The 20,245-nt window shown below is 33.7% G+C and overlaps 1 protein-coding gene across 1 annotated transcript; it reads left to right on the top strand.

Moving 5' to 3' along the window:
- The first annotated feature begins 372 nt into the window (after window positions 1-372).
- Window positions 373-15,639, top strand: LOC146995684 (sulfotransferase 1E1-like). The gene is made up of 2 exons (XM_085821634.1): window positions 373-497; window positions 14,358-15,639. The coding sequence occupies exons 1-2, from the start codon at window positions 479-481 to the stop codon at window positions 15,314-15,316; spliced, it is 978 nt and encodes a 325-aa protein (XP_085677760.1). The 5' UTR covers window positions 373-478; the 3' UTR covers window positions 15,317-15,639.
- The last annotated feature ends 4,606 nt before the right edge of the window (window positions 15,640-20,245 follow it).

The raw sequence follows: 20,245 nt of genomic DNA, 5'->3' as shown, positions 1-20,245 counted from the left end.
CTAGGATTGAGTCCGAAGTAGATCTATTCCCCAGAGCAATGTTTTATACAATAAAACTGTTTGGAGTCTTCCGCATGTGCTCGAAACAGCGATTATAAATATATTAAAGTCATAATTAAGTTTGTAGTAAAAACTCGAGGAAGTTTTCAATATGGCATGTGATAAAAAATCCACCAAAGTTTTATAATTTTCTCTGTTCGCTTCACTTTGAATGAAACTAATTTTGATGTCCAAAATTTGGCATTAATTGTTCATTCAAATCCACTAGTCAACTATTGCATAACGAATACAAAGTAGAGAATTGCGATATGTTGATAAAACAATTTCTAAATAATGGCAAATGTTATCATTTTATTACGATAAGAATAGCGATATAGTTTGAGACGTTTATGCGGGTGATATCTTACAGTGCAACGCCCTTCATAACATGAAGCAGTAACCTACATTCAGTGCAACTTACAAGAATAATTTAGAAAAAATGAGCGAATCAGCATCTGGTAAGTTTCAAAATTTATTTATTAGATCTGTTGTAATTTTAATTAAAAATTCATATGGGAGTAAACTTAATAGTAAAAATTATTTCTGAATATGAAATATATATTGAAATTTTAAAATTACTCTTTAATTCACTATCTCGAAAAAAATATCTGTAAAGTTGGTGTTCTTAAATTTTTCCAAAATTTATAAATTTATCTGTATGAAAAAGAATTGAAAGAAGAGTTAGCTTACATAATTTATATTTTGTGACATAAATTCGAATGTAATGAAATTTAAGACAAGATTCTTACTGCACTGAATCTCACAATGAGTAAAAAGTTGAAATTCGGATTAGCTTAAAATATTACGTTAGAAATTTCATAAGGGTAAGTTAAAGTAAATATTGTTGTTGCTTGTGTCCCTTTGTCTAATGTAGTTAGCCCAAACCCACGAAAGCAAGGAGCCCTCTTGGCAAGGAGCCTTACATTACGTTGTAAGGGTCTGCCGTTGGCAACAGCCCTGAGCACCATTCAGGTGACAGTGCGTTTTAGCTCAATTCCGCCCCCAATTTTGCTGGAGAGCACCCCGGGGGGGTGGGACGGGTCCGAGGCTCTTTCCTCCAGCAAGCCGCACGAGAGGACTTCCGGCTCTCCGCATATTTAAAGTGCCGCCATGCCGCACCGACACTATATATTTACAAATATCCATGCCTTCTAAGGGATTTATACCGGTTGGGCGGCTAAAGTAAATGTTATTAATGTTAAGTAATAATATAATGAAATCGCTAATCAGCATAAAGCAAATAAGTCTGAAGTATTATAGTTTTCAATCGTTCCTTTAGCTGCTAGTGGAAATTTTCACATGCTAACGTACTAAAATAGGTTAATATTAAGATCATCAGGCCCGTATTACAACTAGCCTCTAGAGGTCCTGTTAGGAAATAGGATAGATGGGGCTAATTGTAACACGGGCAAATAGTAACACGCGTGTTACGACTGAGTTTTTAATTTCTTTTAATCAGAATTTACACTAAACGTGATTCTCGTGACGGACCCTATCATGCAAGCACAGCCAGTACCCTGAAAATGGTTATGAGAGGTTGTGTGTCTCACTCTGTTTTAGCAAGTTAATGGGGAAAGAGTTCCTAAATTTTGATTTAAGGTAAATTAACTGATCTTTTTTTTTTTTTTTTTTTTTTTTTTTTAATGTTATTTTTTTTCATAATTTTTACGTAGGTATTAAGTTTTAAAATGCTGCTTTACCATTTTTACTAATTGCGATATTACTTTTAAAAGTGTCCGAAATCATAGGATGGAGGAAGTTGTAACACGTTACAACTTGTCCCCAAATCTTGATTCATGACTTTCGTCTTCAATGTTAACATGCAGATGACTTTATTGCATTTAGTTCTTTTCCAAAAATACAAAAATCTGTTTTTGCCCTTCAAAGATTAAACCTGTCCTTAAGGCAACGGAAACAGTCTAACAGAAGATGACCCAAAAGGAAACCTGCGGTTCTAAATATCCGAAATAGAAGCATTGGAAAGCGAATGTTAAAAGATAATTAATAAGAAATTAAAAATTATTAAGAAACGAAAATTAATAAGAAAAGAAAGAAGAAAAAAAGGGTATAGTTTATAAAGTATTTTCTCCTTCCTTTCAGTATGCTTTAGTGGTGTGACGGTAGCACACTCGGCGTGTAAGAATTGGAGGCTCCCTTCAGCCCACCTGGACACGAGTGTTCCTATAGCCCAAAAGAAGGGGTCCCATCTTTACACAAAGAAAGGCAGACAGCGCGCCACCGCCACCAAACAATAAATAAAAAAAATAACTTAAAAATAAGGAAGCAAATCTCACACAAAACTACAAACAAAAACCATAAACACAAAATCACAACATAGAACATCACAGATATTTATAACACATATAAACATAGAATTCAGTTTCAACAGAAGATTCCAACAAGCCCCCTATTTTCATTAATAAACTTGATTAGAGCAATGGTATATGATCTAAAAACTTTACAATTAATGTTATTTGCATGAAAATCAGTAATGTTAGAAACCTATCTAACCAGGGGCTGTTAAGCCACAATCAACCACAAAATGCCTAGCATCACCCTCTGACAATTATTGCATAGTTTAGTTTTCTGCAGATAAATTATTTGAAATAGAACAGAAATCGACCATATACAGTTAAAACCTGAGTAACGTCAATATTATTCACACATTTTATCTTATTTGTGATTTCAATTAGTTCCATAAATCCTTTGTTTTTTAGGTACGAGAACCACAGTGTTTTCCATTTGTAAACATAAAACTTTCGTTCTTCCAATAGCAATTTTCTTCGAACCTGTTACTTCAATAACAATTGCATTGACATATGAGACCGCATGCTTAGGCAGTATGTCGGCCTACGTCCAAACCACGTCTATTGGATGTGTTAAATGAATATTAAATTTTTCAAAAACATTCTTTGTAACAGAATAATCTTCATACATTATCAGGTTTACTCGTGCAGTTCTAAATAAAAATTTCTCATAATAAATTTTAAATAAAATTGAGAGAGGCGACGGCCCAGCCAACACCAAAACGGCCTCGAGGAACCGTTCTAAAACATCGAGTTAGTAAGTAAGGCTCCTTGAATACTGTCTAACTTCATCCGTAATCTAATCATTTCCTCGCATGGATCTCCAAGCTCTAATTCCATACATGATGATTGATTAACATTTAAGTAGATCTTTCTCAGAATGGAGGATTTCAGGAATTTAAATCTCAGCTGAAAAAGTTTTGCAATTTAATAAATCAAATCGGTTGGTCTTTGTATCAATTTAAAATGTTCTACAAAATTTAATTTATTATCAATCGTAACGCCAAGCTATTTCATATTGTCTACAGATTTGATTCTTTTGCCTTGGTATTTCATTCCTTTTTCAAATAAGGAAATGTGAAGATCCTCCTGAACAATTTTATAAAATTATGATTTACGTAATATACATATACTGCAGCATCGAAACATACCGATGTACAAGATTAATTAGATATACTTTGAAAAAAATGAACTATAAAATATAAAGAAAATATTTCATGTCCCAATATTAAATATAATTTTGACATGAATCGGAAGACATCGGCACCTTAATTTATAAGTCATCCTTACTTCTGCTTCAGATATTTATATAAAAATAATCTTCCGCAAATACACGTCCCAGAATCTATTCTAGTAAGTCAAACAAAGGACGTCTTAAGACTTCTTGAGGCCCTGGGCCCCTATGCAAAAGTAAGCCCCACCTGCGTCTCTTTTATTTCATTAAATGTAAGGTTTAATAAAAGCAATCCATAATAAAATGAAGCTTTAATTAGAAAATCCATTTTCTACATTTTAAATTCGTAAAATCATTAATTATCTTGTAGAGATATTAGGTAAATTTTTGGAAGCAGGCAAGATGAAAAATGAGCAATGAGTGAGGAGAATCATCATCCAACACCCTTTCAGTTCGGGCGCCACTGTAGAGTTATTAGGTTAATTGGAAACAGGAAAGATGAAAAATGAGCAATCGCCTTCGCCGGGAATTGAACCACGTACCTGTGGACACCGGCCCAGCGTGCAGAACCACTACACCACGAAGGCCCGCTAGGAAGGCGGGAGAAATACCTTATAATCTCTTTAAAATTAACTGTTAATAATATTTCATTCTCAATATTCATCAAACTTAAATTACTCAAATGAGATGGAGTCATACGATTTCATTTTTGAGCAGTTTGAGTTTTGAAAATGAACGCTCATCACTCGCGTTAGAACGACTGGTGATGCTAGTGATTCATCATGGACAAGAAAATTCTCATTACTATTTCAATAACACTGTGAATAGTATTTCATTATGCATGTATGCATAGAGTGTGTTCATACCTAACTGGCATCAACACACTACAATCTCCTCATCGATATCTGGTATCCAATCTCCTCATCGAGCAATTGTTCTTTATCATCATCCGCATTTGTAAAATTATATTTCTAATCGATCTTCCTTTCTTCCATGTCTTATCTTTGTTTTTTCTTCAGTTTTTCGCCATCAGTAATTAGATATCATTTAAAATATTGACAATCCAAATTCAAGAAGTCAAACAACAAAAATCAGCGTTATATTTACAAAATTTTCACAGGACTAGTTTCGATGGTTTTACCGAACCACCATCTTCAGCTGCAAAACCGCAAATAGTCCTGTGAAAATTTTGTAAATATAACGCTGATTTTTGTTGTTTGACTTCTGAATTAGTATTTATTCGGCGTGTTATTGTGTCTTAATTAATCCAAATTCAGTTCCTCCCCTAAAACAACTTTATCATAAAATTCCGATAATTTCTCACATGCTATTTTAATTTCGCTCTCATCCAAATTACAAATATTTTCAAAAAACCCAAATAGTTCAAATAAGTCCTCGTAGTTTTTTACAGCGTTTTTGTATGTTGTAAATTAGAAAGTCGATTATTGGTAAATTTCTCGCTATGCTCGCTTATATTTTAAATTTCTCGCTGTGGTTGTCTTCAAAAGTTATGTCTGTGCCTTTATCTCCTTCAAGGAAATTTACCCTAGCACTGCGTTGACTTACACGCTTGTGAATACTTTGATACGCTTTTACAAAGGATATTCCCTCAGAATCGTAGCTAGGGTTTCAATACCTGGGGATAACTGAAGAGTTTGCGCCCCCTCCTATTTTCCAAGAAAGGAAAACATTTCATCCTACAATTTTGTAGCATCAATTTGGCGCCCACGTGGATGTAGCGCCTAGGGACAGATGTCTACTTGCCCCCCCTCTAGCTGCGCCCCTAATTTCCTTTGATTTTTGACTCATAAAATTCAAAAGAGCTTGTTTAATTTTTATATAATGTCATTAAAGATTTTAAAACGTTTACTGCTTTCGAAAAATCCATATTTTTACTCTGGAACAATAAATTTGTCAATACGAGTCAAAATGTCATTCCAACAGATAGTTAAAATAGTAGTTTCCAATTAATTCATGTTGTTTTTCAAGTTTTTTGCAAAACGTCGAGTAAAATCGAGTACATGTTTTTGTTAAGCTTTTCAATGCACTTTTATTTTTGTCAAAATTGTAATTTAAAGTAAGTATAACCCAAAGATGGGTTGACGACGAGAAAAAATTGTTGACGAGAAGATTTTGGACAAAACCGAAGTAAATCGTTCCATTAGAATGTAGGATTCCTCACAGTGTAATTCTGAGTTACTGTTGAAAGTGAAGAATCTTAAGATCTGATAAGCGAATAATCGCTTGAGTTCGTGTGACAGGAAACAACAAGAACAGATACAAGGGTAAACTAGCCCTTTATTATTCCATAACATTTGAACTAACTGCAATATATTATGGTCATTTGTACATCTCAAAGCTCTACCACAAAAAGTTCTACCACAAAAAGTTGTCCAGTCGCCTCATCCCTTTTAGAGACATCTGCTGTGTCATCAAGGAAAAGATCCGAAAAAAATGGAAGCAAATTTGGGACGTTCAGCTTCAATGTAAAGCCTAGAATTGAGCATTGGGACTTTGCTGGAAATCGTAAGGAGGAAGTTCTTTTGACTCGCTTCAGAATTGGCCACACTAGAGTGACACATAATCTTCTGAAAGCTGAAAATGAGCCTATTTGTTTGAATTGTAATGTTTGTGTATCTGTTCGTCATATTTTAATTGAGTGTCCATGTTTTAATAGTCTTCGTCAGAAATATTTTAATAGCTGTGACTTACCTCTCGACCGTTTAATCGGAATTGAGGTCAATTGTAATTTATTTTATTATTTAAAAGAGACTGGCTTTTATTACCTAATGTAATTTGTTTTAAAGATTGTGTCTTGTATTTTAATGTGTGCTTTTACCTTGTTTTTATAAGACTTCATTTTCTGGATTTGGTACATTTTCCCACTTGTTTTTATTTATTGTATTTTAATTTCATCAATTGTAATCATCCCATCACATGTTTGGCGCGCTATAATCATCTTTGGTTTTGCGCTAATAACCTCTCACTTACTCACTCACTCACTTTATTATTCCAACTAAAGTTTAACAAACTCCTTCATGGAGTTTACAATAAAGCCGACACTTGGGCTTTGAACTTAAGAAACTAAAAATAATACTAAACTAATCTTAACTAAAGAGATATAGCCAAAGCTATCAAGATTCTAACCGAGTTTGCCCCTTAACATTAATAGACTGCGACGCCTAAAGTATGGCTGAACGTAATAATAGCTTACGAGAGAGTAGCCTAAAGATGCGGACGCTTGCAGACAGAATACCTGGTATCTCTCTCACTAAGACCGAAGAACTTCGCGGTTAAATACCGCTCTTCCTTATTATGTATTCAGACGTGATTAGAAAACTACGTTCTGGCCGGAAGTGGTAAGCTGAAGTTAAGAATGGATAAGAAAGAAACTTTAACTAAAAATTTAACTGTTAATAAAATTAACATAATCCATACAAGAGTTATATTCTACTGCTTGAACGCGAATAGAGCTCAAAGAATATCCTGAACATGGTACGTACACAGCATATTTACTTTTTTCTTGAAGTTGGACTTGCAATCCTCAATATTTTCCAGACATATTCGAGGCACTGTCGTATGACTGACCTTTAAGAATCACTTATTAATTTTAAATAAGAATATTGTTAAATATTGTTATTTTTCAAAAATGAAACCTAAACATCCATCAGATACGTATAAATATGAATAAACTGCAAAAAGTCTATCAATTGGTGCGCCATTATTTTGGATATAGCGCGTAATAAATGTTAGTTGGTAGGCATAAGTGACATTTGGGATAGAATCAACAGAGACAGAATTATACTTAGCTTTCTGTATTTCAGTGATGAGAGTTGGGCTTACTGGGATGGGCAGCTCTGGACTTTACTGTTACCAATGGCAGGTATAAAGTCATTTACACAGACTCAGCTTGCAGGCCATTCAGGGCAGCCGCAGCAGACATTCTACAGTCAGAGACATACAAAAACTATTAATTTCGATTCCTGCAAGTCTGAGGCCCAAGCTTCAATGGGTTCGAGCCCATACAGGGATTAAAGAAAATGAAGCAGTAGATGTGATTGCGAAAAGAGCTGCTAATGAACCCCATGCGAGTAGCACTATACCACTTCCGCACTCATATCTGATAACCCCTCTAAAATGTGAATTAATGAAACAATGGCAAAACTACTGGGAGTAAAGCACGACAGGACTAAAATTTTCAACCAAAAGTAAACCAGAATTTAAATAGCAGCTCTTCGCACTTCACACAGTATCTGACAGGGAATGGCCCATATATTCCTATTTTCACAGATTTCGCCTGAGAGACAGCGGCCAATGTATTTGTGGCAGTAATGGTGACCCAGATTACTATCTGTTTGGTTGCCCGCACACAGCGAGTTGACATTTAAGAAGACCAGCTGCAATCCATATGCCAGCATGGTTCAAGAACACAATTAAGAATAAATATGCGCTCAACCGCATTAGAGACTGCACTACCATTGCTAAAAGCATTACTGACAGCCTGGAGTGACTTCTTTCCTTGGACACAGTGCCGTCAGCAGCCCGATCTCTACATATGATAATTTATGTAATGTTTTGTTTTACTTTTTTTGTTATTTTATGTTTTATTTTCAATTATATTTAATACGTATTATGATTGATCCAGAACTCATTTAATATATTTTACGATTTGTAATGTATTTGTTCATTTTTACATCTGTACCTGAGTTTATACCATATCCTTAATATATCTGTATGCCTATCATGTGCAATAATAGTGAAAAGTGTTCCCCTTAGTCTCAGCAGTTCCCACCATGCACCTTCTTTCCATGTTCTGGTCCTCCTTTCAATGTTCCGCGCTTAGCATGGCCAATGACCAGAAGACACAGCACTAAGCTATAAATGAAATCAATTCACGGAACACACAATACTAGGCTCTTTATTTATACTTATTTATTTATTTATTTTTAATTCCATTGACAAGATTCAACAGCACCTAACCCTAAGTGGGCCAGTTGTTCCGTCGATGGCGAAAAGAAAGAAAGTGACGATAGTTGCCTGAACTTTTGACTACTATGAATTCCTCACAAATTGTAGTAGATAGATAAGAGGGATTACCTTTTCCAGAATTGCCGTACTTTCTGATATGCTCATCCAAAAAATGGTTGAAAGTTATTTAGAAATTAAAAAGTACCTAATTAATTTCTGTTTTTCTCTGAACCAATAGTTTCATCCCCCCCCGAAAGGCAGTCAGTCCTCTTAATACCAAGATCTTTATAACAGACAATATTCTCTTCAGCACTTCTTTCCATTAAGGACGTTCATTATTCAATTGCATGATAAGTTTGTTATCTTATACGACTAGATAACTTTAAACGACTGTGGTACTTCATCATACACTTTTTGTGTTCAGGTAAGTTTTCACATTGTGAAGTAGCCGTATTTACATGCTTCCAGTCATTGAATCCGATAGTGTTGAATGTGTATGTAAACAATTTGCATACGAACAATATGCGTTTCTTTATGACGGAGACTATATTAGCCATTAGCCGTCTACAACCTCACCATTACGTAACTCTTTCTTAAACAACATCGCAGAAAGTTATCTTGTTTTAGTTTTATCATTCCGCTCGTTGTACATATGCGCTGACTTTTCAAACTTATTATGTTTGGTAAAACAAACTGACGGACCTTTCTCAATCCAGTACTACTGTAAATTATTGGCAAAATAAGAGACTCTGGATCTGTACACAACAATGGATCCGTATTTTCAGGAAAAATATTTGAAACATCCATAGCTTCATCAGTTATTGTACTTATTTCAGTAGATCTTATTATTTCCTCTTGGACACTTCAACAGTCGGTTTCTCGCTGTCCCTATCCTTCAACTTCAGTTGTATTGTTGGATATACTGGTGTAAGTGAGTGGTATATGCAGAATTTGCATTAATAAAAAATTAGCTTAGGTCAGCTTCAGTAATTTATCAATAGATTTCTTCTTTTCCATCGATTTTTTACGTTTCGCAACTCCACTTTCAAAATGTTTCATTCTGACTTGTCTTGAATATGGAATAATTAAAATAAATGTTGAAATGGTTTAAAATAGATTATTAACACTTTGTTCTTACCTATAGATTTTCAGCATACAATACTATGCCCTGTCAAACACTCGTACAAATGTTAACCCGTAATAAATGTGTGTGACTCACAATCTCTCAAAACTAACCACAAACTGACTCGACTGACAGCCGCTTTTCGACTAAATGAGTAAGGATTGTGTATAGCTGAAGGATTAGGCCTAGACATGGACGACGGACATGACATAATAATGGAGTCTTGCCACTGTTGCATATTAGCATATAATTGGAAATTTTTAGTTTTCTGGAGAAAATGTCCGAGAATAACCTTTGCCGATTAAAGTTATTCGCATCATTTTCTTACTGAAGCCAAGTCAAGAATGAGACAAAACCCCATTGAGGCCGAAGCCCAGAGCCCGGGCCCAGTTGTCCATGCCTTAAAACATTCCTGAATCAAACGTGTTTGTTGGAATGCTCTGATTTGTTACGTAAGTATGAGTTAGTGTGTAAAACGTTAATATGAGTTCCCAAAAGGGGCGTTAATTACGTGCCATGAGGTGAGAGCTCACGTGAAAGTCCTCTGTTAGCCGTAAAGAGAGAATTTATACGACAGTGATGCCATATAACATCCAGTGATGCTGTTGTCAGTTATCTTTTACGCCTTATTTTTTTTTTTAATATTCGCAGAAATAAATGCTAAGACTCGCCTTAATCTGCAGCCCGGAAGTAAAGAATGTGGGAATTTTTATTTGAAATTATGATTACAAATAGAATACAGTAAAATTTACTTATTGCGTTTTATTATAAAATAATGTAGATATACCAAAACTAATTTTGCGAATGTATAAACAAACAAACAAACAAACAAAAAAACAAAAAAAAAAAAACGCAGATTTAAAGACAATGTAATAAAACAGCTAATTATAAAAGATGATAATCATATCAGCTTGGATTTTGTGTCTTCTTTGTCTGTCGTACTTTATGTCTGCGAAGGAGACTATACTATGTCCCTGAATAAAATACCTCTTTTATCGTAGACGGGTGCTTAGAAATTTCAGCACGAAGACGTATTTCCTCTTAGGGAGACAGTCTGTCGCTATTTTGCCATAATCATTAAATCATCACCTTATGCATAGTCAATTTAAGGGTTCCTTAAATACTAGTCTTAACATATTTCAAAAATTACATTTCCTAAGTTGCGTTAGAGAACTTTATGACAATAAAAGTATTGAGGAAATTTTATGCGAAAATAAATGCATCATTCAAATAATTCGAAGTAAAATTTCCATCTAGTAAAATATTCATGTTTCTAAGTTGAATTAAAAATTTTATATACAGTAAACCCCTCTTAACAAGAGCTCGTCTAAGGCGAAAACTCTGTTAACATGAACAAAATTTCGATCCCGGCAGTGATGTACATGATGTTTTAAGACGTTTTATCGGTTAACGCGAATTTCGGTTATCTCGATTTAAGAACTGTTTTTCAGTCCGTTGCGCCATTAGATTTTTTCATTTACACAAACTTTCAAAGTAATTTATACCTCTGCTAAAGCTGCTTTCAGAAAATCTCTGCCACCCTTAATTGGAACCCCCATAGAACACACAGCATTCTTTAAATCACAGCCAGTACGATTCACACTGTTCGACAATCGCTATCGTGGCGTCAGCAATGAGCATCAATCACCAAATGCAATTCTGTGATCAGATGTGCTATTTATTTTTTTAAAGTCAGCTAGTTCGACTAATTTTAAATCTTAAATGATTCTTAATTAAGATGTCGCGAACCCTGATATGATAGTTTTGAAGAGGTTTTTTTTTTTTTTTTTTTTTTTTTTTTGTGCAGGTGACAACATAATCGTGTGTCCTCCAGTGAAATCAGTTGTATCTGAGATGCAAGAAATGCCAGCAGAAGAAAGCAAGAAGGACAATAATCATTTCGCTCATTCACCACACCTTGGACACTTTAGGACGTTTTGCCATAACATTTGAATTGCCCATTAATTTTAGGAAAGCCATGAGTATAGTTCACCATGAAATTCCAGCCATTTTCGTTTCCGCCCGCGACAGCGCTGTATATAAATTTTTTCATTAGAAAATGATCAGTGAATACAATGAACCTGATGCAAGTAATCCATTTCGGTGTTAGGTCTATTGCTTCTTTGTGGAATTTGGAATCTACTGTGTTCCTCTACGAGAAAAGGCCCATCAGTGTTTTGGAGTAATTAAATAAACCAAACCTACACAAAATTGTAAAGTCAGTAGTACGGACACACATTTTAATTTAGTGCCGAACTAATAAATGAGAGTAGTGTGTCTGTTGCATTATTTGGTTTCTAATCTACACTCGCTGGAATACTGGCGCTCCTCAGTTTGCACCAGACAACTTTACTTACTTATCATCAACTGAGTTGTTTTACCGCCTGTTATATGACTATCAGCATTTATACTCAATTGTGGAGCATTCTATTTGAGCTAGGACTAGCCAAAATCTTTATCCGAATATTAAAACTTGTAGCGGAATTGATAAAGTTACTTTGGAAGATGGATATTTGTGACCTGTAATTATTAAAGAGACCCTATCAAGTAAAGAATCTCACAAATCAGATACGTCAAAATTTTATAGTGTACTAGCGTGCAAGCGCACCAGCTCAGCGAGCTACGGCCAAAACAATACTTATATGTAGTGGAAAACGGGAAAAATGAATTATTAACTTAAAGTACTGTATAAAAAGTTACTAGCTGCAACCAAAGAATAATTTATGAGTTCTATGTACACCTGAAAACAAAGTGCATAAAAAAATTTCAGTGTGAATGAAGTCAGTTCATTCTGTCCAAGCAACAACTAATTTGTAAATAATTGTTTTTTGTTGCCAAACCAGGAAACGGAAACTTTGGACACATCAAGTTAATACGCATGCGTATGACTTCATTAATTTAATTTAATTTAATATAACAACTTTTTTTCAGTATCACTGAAAGAATTAACGTGGTAGTAACATACCGTGTCATTTATCTTAATCTGAAATAAAAATGTTGCCAACAGCAGCTATTTATTTAAAATGTTGACATTAACGAAAGATTTTCGATATACAATGACGTCACATGAAATCGCGTGCTTTCTTCATTGTGAGAACATGACGTTATCTAATAATAATATATTTAATGTTTGGCAATGCTAGTTTTATTTTATATTTTGTAACCCTTACACATTTTTTTTTACTAACAATCTCTACGATATGAAAGCGAGCAGCGACAACAGTTTTGGAAATAAAGCAGATTTGTATCTCCAGCGTGCGATACTGTTGCCACTCGGAAAAAATGGATTGTGAAAATTAGTGTTTTCAGAGTTTTTAATTAATATTTGGGCTAATTAAAGTCGTACGAAGATGAGAATGGTCGAAATGGCATCCTACGAATTTTTGGAATCCTGGGATACCTCTCTGAAAACTAAACTCTCCTCCGCTCCGGACGAGATAATGCAACAAACAAACAAAGATGCTCGCACAGATTTTAATAGTATAGATCAGGGTTGGCCAAACTTTATGTCAGTAAGAGCCGCACGTTTGAATTCAGGAATGTTCGAGAGCCGCATCTAGAACTTCTAAAAGAAACAAGTTCATATTTACATCATTATAGAAGTAGTGGAGGAGGTTTTAAATAGAATGAAATCCCTGATAACTTTGTAAAAAGAGTCTAAACTAATTAGTTACTTCCTTTTGGACACTGAATAGTTTTAGTTTAAGATATTTCATACATATATGTTATATGCACGAGCCACACAAATTGCCTGCGAGATCCGTACCAGGCTCGCGATCCGCACTTTGGCCACCCCTGGTATAGATACTACTAACAATACTCTACACCAGCGTTTCTCAAACATTTTCCCGTTCGTTTCTTTTTAAGTTCGGAAAACTTTTAGTTAATATCTTCTACATATATTTACATCTCGTTTACATTCTGAGAACAATAAATGCAAATTAAAGCCATTTATTATAGAAAGTATATTACTGAGGTAATTGCAAATTACCGGAGTAGTAACATGTCATGTTGTTTATTTATGGGCGAAATTTATGTAATACCTAAATCTACAGATTAAAGATCTCCTCAAGGGAAAAAAATCAAACAATGTTCTTAGTCAATAACGTCAACTCCAACAAACAAGCAATATAAAATTATAGATATGGGAAAATAAACTAACACCACGTGAGAGCTTTATTGAGTCCATGAATTAGAATTTAAATAAAATTGTACATATAAGAAGATAATGACATGATTTGTCAAGTCACAGTGTAAAGATCCATGTGTAAAACTTCTGTACACAAATTTTAAGATTTAATACAAAATTAATTAATTCTCACTTGGGTGCACGTGCTTTCGGAATATTAAATAGCGCACTAAATATTCATACTGATGAATAAATAAATAACTTCCTCTTAAATGTTTCCTAACCAGACAATAGGTGGTATGCAAGGCAATAAAAATTTCAAAAACGATTCAAAAATTTAAATGTGAAAATAATAAGGAAGAAACTAATTCAAAACTGAAATATGTTTGTATTTTGACAATCCTGTACTTATTTTCTTTTTTTTATGATACTGATTTTATATAAAAATAATTAATTAAAGCACATTTTACGTTTTCTGTTACGCAGGCTGAGGATCTGCTTTAATTAACGTATATATATTTCGCACTCCTAAATGTACATTTAATATATTTGAAAACAGTTTTATTTATTATAAATATGAGTATGACATTTTATCCCCATGTTCACTTTTCTTTTCAGAATCCAAGACCGAAGAAAAGGTTTCCAAGTATCCCTTAGTTTACTTTCGTGGATTACCATTTCCTGCTTTTTTAGCGGAAGTAGGAAATGTCGAAAAAGCTATTGATTTTAAACCAGATGATGATGATGTATTTATCGTCACCTATCCTAAATGTGGAACAACGTGGACCCAGTTCATTGTTTGGGAAATCATAAACAAAGGAGCAGTGCCACCTAGCCCTAACCAGATGATGTTTCAGCATGTCCCCTTTTTGGAGGTCACCGGACCAGATGTTTTGGAAACCCTGAGTAGACCAAGAATCATAAAAACGCATCTCCCTTTCCATCTGCAGCCTTATAACCCATCTTCTAAATATATTTACATAATAAGGAATCCATGGGACTGCTGCGTATCATACTATTACCATCACCAAATGGATACTTCTCAGATTGAGCTTACATTTGATGAATATTTTGAACTTTTCATCACTGGAGAGCTTGGCTGGGGAGATTATTTTGATCATGTTCTTTCATGGTATAACCACAGAAGTGATCCAAATGTTTTACTTCTGACTTACGAGGAGATGAAAAAGGACATCAAGAAGGCATTCTTCACGATAGCAAAATTTCTTGGTGATTCATATTATAAAGATCTCTTAGATAAGAACATTCAGGAAAACTGTTTGAAGCACTCCGACTTTAAATACATGAAATCATTAGGAATGTTTTTCCCAGCATTTGATGAAATCCAAAAAGATGCCAGGAAATTTGCAGAGGAAATTGGGAAAATCGATAAAGAAAATGCAAAATCTTACAAAGTTAAAGAAGTTAATTTCTTCAGAAAAGGAGACATTGATGACTGGAAAAACCATTTTTCTCAAGTTCAGATTAAAAAATTTAACGAATATATGTCTAAAAAATTGAAAGGTACAGAGTTAGAGAACTTTTGGCAGCCATTAATGGCTGAAACCAGTCTTTAACATCTTTTGTGTAACTTGTGAAGAAAATACTCGTCGAATCTGATGACAAGATTTCCTTCACAAGTTAAACGAATTTTGGGCAATGAATAATGGCTCAAACCAGTCGATAGCACTTTTTATGTAACTCGTGAAGAAACTACTTGTCAAATTTGATGACATGATATTGATAATGTTTTTTGTATCCGGTCAAAAGCTGAAATATCACAAATATTTTTTGCACGTCCTGATATATAGTATATACAAGTATATGTATATTTCAAATTTAATGAATTTAGTTTCGTGAAACTTATATTTCAAAATTAAAAATATATTTTATAAATCTACTTTATTTTTTTATTTTGCCAAATTTTATTCTTTATCAGCTTAGCTTGGGATAAAAGCAACATTCCCTTCAAGTAATAAAAGTCAATAGAGACTCCGTTGAAATAAGTCGGCTGGAGTTTTATGTTTCCAATATACAGACAGCATAAGAAACCTAAAATTTCAACTTTTGTTTCTCCAAAACCATAATCTCATGCGAAACATTTTTATCTGCGAGTAATTTGCTTTAAGATTCTGCATTTTAATATAGATTTGTGTTTATTTTTCGTGAATTATCTACAAGTTTACGAATATTATATTAGTATTATACTATAGAAATATTAGAGAAAGAATACTGAAGAAAAAAGAAAAATACCATCTAACTGTTAAAATTATACAACAAAAATTTTGAATCAGATTGAATTTCATGCATTTTATGGTAATCGTTTTCTAATTTTATCTCAACTAGAATTTTACGTCAGTTGGATATAACAATGCCTAGTCCATTAGACCAATGTTTATCAAATGTTTATCTTGTGAACTTAAGTGCATACAACTGCAAATTATCACAGCCCCATACCTATGATCACATAATTACATACACATAAAAGGCTCCTACAAAATGTGCGAACTGCACACTGATTTAGAATTTTTAGTATATATTTCAGCCTAGCAGTCCGATTCACCGTGACCACATACATATGACCATATGACCACATACACGTAAAAGACTGCTGATAATGCCTAAATTTCAAACTGATTTAGAATTTTCTGTATAAAGCTTAGCCTCGCGTTGCTATTTATCACCCCACGTTGAGTACAGTTGCAATTTATCACGATTCACATACGTAAAAAGGTTCTGAAAGAAAGGCAAGCAAAAGGGAGATTCCTAGAAATAAATAATATAATATTGGAGTAATAATAAATAGACAGGTAAAAGAATTGACAATTAATTATCAGTTACAGTGGAACCTCGAGATAAGAGCACCTCTATATACGAGAAATTAGAGATACGAGGAAAGTATGAGTGAAACATTTGTTTCTAAATACGAGCATTGCCTCGAGTAACGAACAATGAGCCAGGCCAAGAAAAACCATCTCCTTACCCTGTTTTACTATAATACGTTGTGAAAACCTGCATTACAAGCTCGAAGAAATCCAAATTAAAGCGAATTACTATATTACCTCCCAAATCGTTACGTGTGAAGCTTTAGCTTAATCAATTTTTACACGTAAAAGACGTTGTTCTACCTCTCATGTACGTATCTCATATAATTATCCAGCACTTGCCATTGTTTGCAAGTTCTTCTTATTCAAGAAAGGTAATTAATTCTTTAGGTAAACGTAAAAAATAATGCTCATAGTTAAAAAAAAAAATTTTAAGAGCTGATGTAGTTAAAATGCTATAAGATAAGATAAATGGCTTTTAAAACTTTTCATACAATTCCATTTGAACTAGAAAGACCTTTTTAAATTTACGCTTATTTTTATAACGGAGAACTTTGGAAAAAGTGCAAAATTGTAGGAACGCTAAGGCTAATACATAATTATTTTACAACGCTTAGTTCTGCATAGCTATTGTTGCCAACATGACAAAAATGCGTTCGAAATTTTATAGTTTCTTAGTGCATAATGATGGTCACATTTGGAAATTTGATCGAAAACAGATATTTTAACTATTACATTTACGGCTTCATCTTACATCCAGAAGCACACTCACACATACATAAACTCTGCACAGTAAAAGGTAAAATAGATACGAAATTTTGCATTATTAAATTCTGAATATATAATTATTCCCATATGTGCTTTGAAGTAGAAAGTGCAGAAATCTTAATTTCAGTGCACACAGCCAAACTCTGCAACAGCAAACAAACTCCTGCACGCCTCCTGCTTATTACGAACTTCTATATATAGCGAAAGAACTCATTCGTCTTTTCTAGTTTTCTATACATTCAGTGCTATTTTATGCGATCATAACAAACCTTAAAGGGTATGGAAAATCGGATATAACAAATCCAAGAACATTTTTAAGTAAAAATATCTGTTCCCTATTTTTCCTAAAATTACAAATAGTTAAAATCATCTATTTCTAGACTACTAGGATAACAAAAAACACCTTTGCGTTTTTGTTTCTTAACTTTATTTCCAATATTTTCTGTGTTCAAAACAAACGCTACGCAAATCAGGTGTAAGATCAAGTTCTTATACAGCCAGGCCACACAATGAGCATACCTTAGGATATTATACTGTATCATACAGTTACCATTGAGCCAAAGAACTGGCATGGAATTTCTGATTCAATATTTTTGACTGAACTTAAAGAAAAGAGTTCTGTTTAGAGATGACGCAACAATAGAAACTTAAAAAAATTTTGATATTCAGGAAAACTAAAAGAATAAATAGTTGTGTGCGTAGGGCTGTACAGGTGATTCGTCTACAAAAGAATGGAGATTTCTTATCTCTATCGTTCAATTTTATTCTAGAACTTAAAACACTCTCCAGGCTCTATATTTCCTGAATAAAAATTCTGCTTCCTCTAACTCATTCACGCGATTGTAGGTATTCTATAAAGGGAAAGGTTATGCACTTTGCTTTGTAATCATGCATAGGTTAGAAAAAATGAATTCATTCTCATTCGTCAGCGGATAAGAGAAATTAATGATGAAATAATCTTCTTTACTCAACTTTTTGATCAGTATGAAACTTCACCTTGATCGAACTGCCTTCATGTATTATTAGTGAAAATTTTCTGCCTGAAAAATTCATTCTCATATAAAGTTATTATACCATTCTGAATTCAAGATAAAGTGAATGTTCTTCGAAGAGTAATGAATGCATGCAACCGAATCAGTATCTACTGGGAATACAGTATGTAAACATCTACAGTCTGTACCGTGTGGAGAAAACGAGATTCGATAATTTCTTACAAACGATTTCCCGAGAATAACTTGGCCCTTTGCAATGTTAAAAATAAACAAAACAAACCCCCCCCCCCAAAAAAAAAAAGGTTGGCTATCATCTTAAAAGCGCAATTCTGTTTTTAGAAAACCTGATGAAGCCATCATATGAATTTCCACTAAATCCTTGTTTTTGAAAAGCAACGGGTTTTAATATATACTTGAATCTGTTTTTAACTTCAGAAAATTCAGCGTTTATAATTTATTTAAAATTGTGTATATAAGAAAATTAAGTGTTACAACATATTTTAAAAAAATCTGAAAGGTTTCAGATTTAAACGGTAGTCCAGAAGGATTTGCTAAGGGTTTTTACTCTCTCGCTGACCTCGCAATCTACAAGTCTGCTCTTACACTCGTTCCTATTAACGCAGTATATTTTTGTCCTTTTAGCTTTATTATTAAGCATCATCTTCTTCGCAATTACGCCATATACAATTCAACAGTAAAGTTACAAAAATTTTAAAAGCAGCATAGCAGTATATGTTTCGAATTCTAGATGGAGCGTTAAGTGTTGCGATACATTTTTCTGTTCTTTTTTCAGTCTTTTTTCAGTTCATCATTTCAATGTTCAGTTTCCTTACTAAGATGGCTTTTAAAAGCTCTTTGTTTGTTTATTTATTATTAACGCTTCGTAAGTACTTCATTTATTAAGATTTATTATTAACATTTATTATTTATTCATTGTTCTTGGCTCTTACGTCACATAAAATTTGATTCGACCAAAAAAAATCACAAAATATTTATAAACAGCATATCTTTATACTTTTTGATAGACAGTCTTCCCCACTGAAAATAAAAATGTTTTTCTTTTCCGTACATTGCTGCCACTGCTGGCTTTGAAATCTTTGAGTCTGTTGATCAAAAATTCATTAAACCTTTATAAATAGGAAATATAAAATTCGAAATTCGGGGATCCAGGTGTCCATTTTCGTGTGATGACTACGTTATTCAATATTTAATAGCTCTAGGTACCGTTGCTTTTTCACAGTGCGAGAAACATGCATACATTCAATTTCTTTAAATATAAGATAAGATAGGGCGATAATATTTGATGGCAACAATTCTAAAAGTGAAACGTCGTTTATAGCAAGGAGGTTAGAATAGATATAGTACGCCTGACGTCACAGAAGTGAAGCTAAGTAAATGTCAGCTACGTAACGTTGAGACTTATCATGGCCGCCGTACGGCATACGGGTAAGACTACGAAACATATTGTTAAATAATATTACAATCAATTTGAAAGCATATATCAACGTCCGTAAGCTCAGAAAAATGTTTTTCGGCATGATTTGCATAAAATACCATTGACATTTCTACTAATTTTCTAGGTTTTTACCATGTATACATTTATGTTATAATTACTATTTACACATTTTAGCGCACCTAGATTTTATTACACTTGAAAGAGTTATTTGCAGTCGTCGTAATTTTTCTATATACTAAGTAGAAAATATTTTATGTTAAGTATTAAAATTAGAACGGCAGACTTATAAACTTTCAGTGATGAATAGCTATTATGCAGGCAACGCTGATTAGAATTTAAACAAAACTAACCAGAAGTCCGTTTATGGCGCCGCCCAACCAGTATAGTGGTTAACGTCGCTGACTGCCGTGCCAAAGGGCTTTGGTTCGAATTGAGAGCCATGGGAGAAGGCATGGATGTTTATTT

Source organism: Stegodyphus dumicola, chromosome 8 (assembly GCF_044657685.1).
Source record: "Stegodyphus dumicola isolate Sdum_Otavi_A_Nest chromosome 8, ASM4465768v1".
In the NCBI taxonomy this organism is placed as follows: Eukaryota; Metazoa; Arthropoda; class Arachnida; order Araneae; family Eresidae; genus Stegodyphus; species Stegodyphus dumicola.
Note: the sequence above shows the minus strand (reverse complement) of the source record. Positions and strands in the feature narration are given on the sequence as shown.